Source organism: Triticum dicoccoides, chromosome 7B, assembly GCF_002162155.2.
Source record: "Triticum dicoccoides isolate Atlit2015 ecotype Zavitan chromosome 7B, WEW_v2.0, whole genome shotgun sequence".
NCBI classification, from domain to species: Eukaryota; Viridiplantae; Streptophyta; class Magnoliopsida; order Poales; family Poaceae; genus Triticum; species Triticum dicoccoides.
In genome coordinates this window covers 661,188,085-661,194,972 of record NC_041393.1, presented here as the reverse complement: position 1 = coordinate 661,194,972, position 6,888 = coordinate 661,188,085, and the positions used below count along the sequence as shown (strand labels likewise).

The 6,888-nt window shown below is 45.2% G+C and overlaps 1 protein-coding gene across 1 annotated transcript; it reads left to right on the top strand.

Moving 5' to 3' along the window:
- The first annotated feature begins 780 nt into the window (after positions 1–780).
- LOC119337590 (probable ubiquitin conjugation factor E4) lies at positions 781–4,133 on the top strand. The gene has a single exon (XM_037609749.1). The coding sequence runs from the start codon at positions 887–889 to the stop codon at positions 3,896–3,898; it is 3,012 nt and encodes a 1,003-aa protein (XP_037465646.1). The 5' UTR covers positions 781–886; the 3' UTR covers positions 3,899–4,133.
- Positions 4,134–6,888: the final 2,755 nt, after the last annotated feature.

Here is a 6,888-nt window from a genome sequence, read left to right as displayed (position 1 = left end):
ACCCTTTCCAAAATCTGGAGGAATTTGGGTTGGGATTGGCTGCAAACAGATTGGGTCTCCCCATCATATATTTATGATCTATTATAGATCTCCAAGGTTTAGTCCCCCTCTCATAGTACCTCTTGACCCAAGATCCTAGCAAACACAGATTTACATCCTGGAGGTTTGGTATTCCCAGGCCTCCAAATTCTTTTTTCATACAGACTTTTTTCCAGTTAACTAGGTGAAGTTTTCTATGTCCTTCAAATTGTTCCACAAGCAGCTAGCCATTTGGGAGTTGGTCAAGTCAATGGCCCATTTAGAAAATTAAAAAACAGAGTAAATAAACAGGGATGCAGGCTAAACATGCTTGGATGAGAATCAGTATGCCTTTGTAGGAGAGTAGCTTGCCTCTCCAGCCAGCAATTTTCTTCATTATTTTGTCTATATGGGGTTAGATGTCTTCCCTTCTAAGCTTAATGAAGGGGAATTCCCAGATATTTAATGGGGAAGGCACCTTGAGGAAGCTAGCAACCTCTCCCTCATCTATGTTAATGGGCATCAACTCACTATTCACTCTTCTTATAGTTAATCCTCATCCCAGACACCTGCTCAAAGCAGTTTAGGACCATCTTAAGGTTAGTTAGCACGATCAACTCACTTTCTCTGTTTTGGGGTCCTCTTTGCAAAGGTCGGGGACTTGGTTGTATTTTTCTCTTTCTCTTGGGTCCCTGTTGCAAAGTATGCGTTGATGCTTATCTTGTGGGAAAATCTGGGTCCTTCGGGACGCTTCTAACGCGTCGGCGTAGCCCCCTCCCCTCAAAAGAAAAAAACAAACCCTCCAAACCCCAGCGAGTCCGCCGCAGAAGTCGACGCAGCCGCAACCACCGCCGCCGCATCCGATCCCATGGCGTCCCCGTCCGCGCCATCGCCGTCGTCGTCGCGGCCGCAGCGCTCGCCGGACGAGGTCGAGGACATCATCCTCCGCAAGATCCTCCTCGTCTCCCTCGCGGCCCCGTCCGCCCCCAACCCCGCCGTGCCCTACCTCGAGCTCACCGCCGCCGAGCTCCTCTCCGAGTCGCGCCCCCTCCTCGCCCTCCGCGACGCCGCCGAGCGCCTCCTCATCGACCGCCTCTCCCTCCCGGACGCCTCGCCGCCGCCCTTCGCGTTCCTCGCCGCCGCCTTCGGCCGCGCCGCGGACGAGGCCCGCAAGATCTCCACGATCCGCGACCCCGCCCTCCAGGCACGGCTGCGGGCGTCCATCGCCCACGTCCGCGGCCTCATCCTCTCCTACGCGCGCATCGTCGCGGGGAATCCGGACACCTTCCCGACGCCCCCCAACGCGCCCCACCCCGCCGCCGAGCTGCTCGTCTTCCTGCTCGCGGAGGCCGCCGACCCGCTCGACTCCGCCCCGGCCCCCGGCGCCCCGCCGCCGCCGGGCTTCCTGGACGAGCTCTTCGGGAACGCGGACTATGACGCCGTCGAGCCGGTGATGGGCGAGCTGTACGAGCGCCTGAGGCAGAGCGTCGACAAGGTATCCGCGCTGGGCGACTTCCAGCGGCCTCTCCGTGTGCTGAAGCGGCTGGTGGGGATCCCCAACTGCGCCAAGGCTCTGGTACAGCACCCCAAGTGGATTCCTAAGAATCAAATCATGCTGATTGGGGAAGGAAGAACCATGGAGATCTGCAGCTTGCTTGGGGCCTTCTTCCATGTCAGTGCTATTCCCGACCGTGAATTTGCAAGCCAGCCTGATGTTGGGCAACAGTGCTTCTCTGATGCATCTACACGGCGGCCGGCTGATTTGCTGTCATCATTTGCAGCAATACAAAATGTTATGAATAGCTTGCAGGATGGGCTGAGGGATGTTCTTCTAGTGCTGCTTAAGAATTCGGATACTCGAGAAAAGGTCCTTGAATATCTAGCAGCGGTGATAAACACAAATGCAGGAAGATCTGGCATGCGTGTGGACCCTTTGAAATGCGCAAGTTCGGGTATGTTTGTCAATCTCAGTGCTGTCATGCTCCGTCTGTGCGAGCCTTTTTTGGATAAAATGGAGTCGATGAAGGGCAAGATTGATGTCAAGTACCTCTTCTGCAACAGAAGAGTAGATTTCAAGAGCTTGACCGCTGTAAATGCCTCTTCAGAAGAAGTCTCATCATGGATAGAGAGCTGGAGCCAAGATAATGCCAGTGGGAAGGCAAATAAAGAGAATTTCTCATTTATTTGTGAATGTTTTTTCATGACGGCAAGGGTACTTAATTTGGGAGTGATGAAAGCTGTGGCAGATCTTAAACATATCTCTCAGGAACTTGCAAGGTGTGAAGATGATTTGGAAGCAAACAAAGCAATCAGAGATCAAGGAGGAAGTTCACCACAGCTTGAGCAAGATATAACACGCTTGGAGAAGATAGTTGCAGCCTTATCCCAAGAACAGTTCTGCTATGAATCTCAGATACTAAGGGACAGTTCTTTCCTTCAGCGTGCACTATCTTTCTACAGATTAATGATATTGTGGTCAGTAGACCTAGTTGGGGGATTTAAGATGCCTTTGCCATCAGAATGCCCCATGGAATTTTCTTGCATACCGGAGCATTTTCTTGATGATGCAATGGATTTACTTGCTCTAACCTCTAGAATTCCAAAAGCTCTGGAGGGCTTCCCATTGGATAATTTTCTCAATTTCAACATCATGTTCATGGCGAGCTCTTCTTACATTAAAAATCCTTACCTGAAAGCAAAGATGGTTGAAGTTTTGAAAAGCTGGATGCCACAAAGAAGCGGCTTGAAATCCACAGCCTCGTTATTTGAGGGGCACCAACTGTGCCTTGATTATCTTGTCAAGAATCTTCTGAAGCTTTATGTGGATATTGAATTCACTGGCTCCCATACACAGTTCTTCGACAAATTTAATATTCGACACAACATTGCTGAGCTTCTTGAGTATTTATGGGATGTTCCCAGTCATCGAAATGCTTGGAGACAAATGGCTAAAGAAGAGGAAAAGGGCGTCTACTTGAATTTTCTGAACTTCCTTATCAATGATAGCATCTATCTTCTTGATGAAAGTTTGAAAAGGATTCTTGAGCTAAAGGAAATAGAGGCTGAAATGGCTAATACTGTTGCATGGGATAGCAGACCTGCTCAAGAAAGAGAGGAGCGGTTGCGCGCATTTCATCAGTCAGAGAATATTGCTCGATTTGATATGAAGCTTGCAAATGAGGATGTTGGGATGCTTGCTTTCACGTCAGAACAAATTCCAGCACCTTTGCTTCTTCCAGAAATGGTGGAAAGGGTGGCGAGCATGTTAAATTACTTCCTCTTGCAGCTTGCTGGTCCCCAGAGGAAATCCTTGACTGTAAAAGATCCAGAGAAGTACGAGTTCAAACCGAAGCAGCTATTGAAACAGATTGCTACCATCTATGTCCACATTGCAAGGGGTGATAAGGAAGCTGTCTTCCCAGCTGCAATCTCAAAAGACGGAAGGTCATACAGTGAGCAGTTGTTTGCTAGTGCAACTAATATTTTGTGGAAGATTGGGGTAGACCCCCAAATCATACAGGAGTTTATGCAACTTGCAGGTAAAGCAAAAGCTGCTGCCGCTGAGGCCATGGATGCTGAGGCTATCCTTGGGGACATACCAGACGAATTTCTTGATCCGATCCAGTATACTCTGATGAATGATCCTGTGATACTACCATCATCGCGGGTCACAGTAGATCGACCAGTTATTGTTCGGCATTTGCTCAGTGACAGTACTGATCCGTTCAACCGCTCCCAGCTCACTCAAGACATGTTGATACCAGATACAGATCTCAAGTTGCGCATTGAAGAATTTGTCAGGTCCCAGCAGTCGAGGAAGCGGAGGGCTGTCGACACTGAGACCGGGGAGCCTGATGGTGCTGCTGATATGGTGGAGTGAACTGCTAAAAGCTGGGATAGACAGTAGTTTCAGGCTGGATCAATTCTCGGTAAATGGTGTAAAGTGCTCCCTGCAAATCTAAGCTTGTACACTTTGTCATGCATTGCCTTATCATGGATCGTTAGGTTATGTCAAGTTCACTTGTATAAGCATTTTATCATTTTGTTCAGCTGTGAATTATTATTGATGTGTGTGTTAAAAAAATGGCATTTTTCCTAAAAAACATTTGACTGTTTTCAATTGGGGCTTGATTTTCTGATCGCACGATTTGTCTCCAGATTTGTACAGCCAGCCTTGTTTGTATTGTCGGGCCCGCTTGCCTTATTGGTTTTTGTTTTCAGCCCGTTATTCTTTGGGCGCCCGTTGTCTTTTTCTCTGCCTGCATCCAGGAAGGAGGCCCATGGAGGCATTTCTTATCCAGAACAGAGACAGGGGGAATGATGGAGTGGAGTGGCATTGTAGTTGGAGGTTCAGTTAGAGGAAGAAGCAGCTAGAGCTAGCCAGAGTTCGATCATTTAGAAAAATTACTGGATGTCTGTCTCCCAGGTTTCAGTTCTCTCTACTGTCATATCTCCTTTTGCAATTTGCTGTATGCACTTTTATTCACCACACAATTTTCTTTCCTTCGTATCAATTGAAACGGAGCCCATAGCTGGAAAAGCGGTGGATGTATTTTACCGAAATGGAACTAAAAGATCTTAATAAAGGCGAGTAACTACTACTATTTTTCTGCTAATTATTTGTGCTAGCAACCATGAATATTTGTGAATGTTCTTGATGCCAGCTTAATCCAGTTTTCTTCTTCTACCATTTAACTTATCTTCTGATATGTTTTCTTCTTCACTTACTTGAACACAAACTAGATTTTAGGATCTTTGAGGTAGGCCGTTCGTGTGGACCAGCTCTAGTCAATCAGTTCAAGGAAAATGATGTAGGCTGTCTTACAGAAATTTCTCTCTATCTGAAAGAAAGACAAAAAATAGGTAAATTCATGCTAGTATTTTTTGTCAAGATTGTGTAAGCTTTCTTTTGGATATTAGACGTGTACTTCAGTTTAGGAAAAAATATGTCCATTCCTGCAGCCACTAGTCTCACCATGCCTTTTTTTTATCCCAACAAGTTGAAAGCTTCATTTCTATCACTTATGTTTCCTTGTATGTAACAGTTCATGGTTCTGGTTGTCCATTAGAAACAGAGCTGATCTCTGTGCTAAAATTAACAAATTGTGCATGTTAAAATAAAATACTATTCACTCTTTTAGGTCGCACCAATTCGTTTCTTTCGTAGCAACAAGGTGCTAGCTAATGTTCTAACATTTTAAACATTCATGTCAAATATTTTCATCCGATACTTCTAGCTTACTGGTATTGGTAGCACACCTTTAATATATAAAAGAAATGCCCTGACCATGAACACTGTGCCATGACTGATAGGAATTAAAAATGAATCGCTTTCTTTAGTTGTATACATGGATGTGGCAATGACCTGTTCAAGAATGCGTTCTTCTCAATCTTGCTATAGGCTAAAGACTAATCTCCCAATCTTGCACGTCTGCTCTAAAGTTACGCTGTTTAAATTTTTGCAAGCGGAACTGATATTAACATGTTCCTAGTGTGGAAACTTATCTTGGCATAGGACCAAAATGAAAGATCTGTCTCTGATCTCAACAAGTCATATGAGCATAACTGCACTAGTATTTTACACAAGCACTGCTTAATTATACTTGGGGCGGCCTGAAAGCAACCTTTTGTCAACTGCTTAATTTATTCAGTTACTTAACCTGATTGCAACGATTAACCAGTATGAGAGCTGGCATGGCACCTGCACTTGTTTTTGTTTTCGGGAACTAATGATCTGATGGGTGTCACATAGCTTTCATGAAAGAAACTGGAGTACATATATTTGAGTTACTACCGAATGCTGGTGCCTTAAGCTCTGCTGGCCACTACCAGAATTCCATGATATTATGATTTGTTCCATTATTCCATACATGTTCTTCCATTTGGCTATTGCAAAAAATATGTGTACAACTTGTTCTGTTATATGTGTTCCTCACATTCTTGTTCTCTTACAGCCTACTCCCTATGTGAGCTAATACAAGACCTATTAGATCACTACTTTAGTGATCTAAAAGATGTTATATTAGTTTACAGGGGTTTACAGAGGGAGTACATGCTATCGGATAAGTAGAATTTCATGCTGGAGATTCTGAAGGTTGCCGTGGCAGGAGCTAAAGATGCCAGAAAGTGAACTTCTGTCTTGGTTACCAAGCTGATGCTTCATCAGTTGAGTGTGAGATGCTATGTTGGGCATTTGACTTGGTTCATGTTTGAATGTTATTTGTTGCTATTTCCATGTTTGCAGACTTGGTTAATACGTGAATGTACTTGCTTCAGTGGTTAGAGTTGGAGCCTATGTTTATGTCAGCTTGAGAAGCTTGTGCATATATTTGACGAATTTGTGTCATGTGAACAGGTTGGGTGTTGACCTGGCTCATCTCTTGTACGGACATTTTTCTGCGGAATAGATGTTATATTATAGTTTCGTCTGGATCAACCATTGGTAAATGGTGTAAACTCCTCCCTGCAAATCTAAGCTGAGCATACAGCTGCCTTATCATTGATTGTTAGGTTATGGCAAGCCCACTTGTATAAACATTTCATCGTTTTGTTCAGTTGTTTTTCAGCTGGGGCACAGTTGATTTTCTGATCGCACTGATTTGTCTCCAAATTCGTACAGCCAGACTTGTTTGTCTTGTTGGCCTGCTTGCCTTATTGATTTTTGTTTTCAGCATGTTATTCTTTGTGAGCCTGTTGTCTTTTTTTTTCCCCTGCATCCAGGGAGGAGGCCCTGGAGGCATCTCTTATCCAGAGAACAGAGACAAGGAGAACAATGGAGTGGAGCGGTGGCGTCGATGGAGGTTCAGTTGAGGAGGAAGCAGCTAGATCTAGCCAGGGCTCAATCATTTAGAAAGATTACTGGATGTTTAT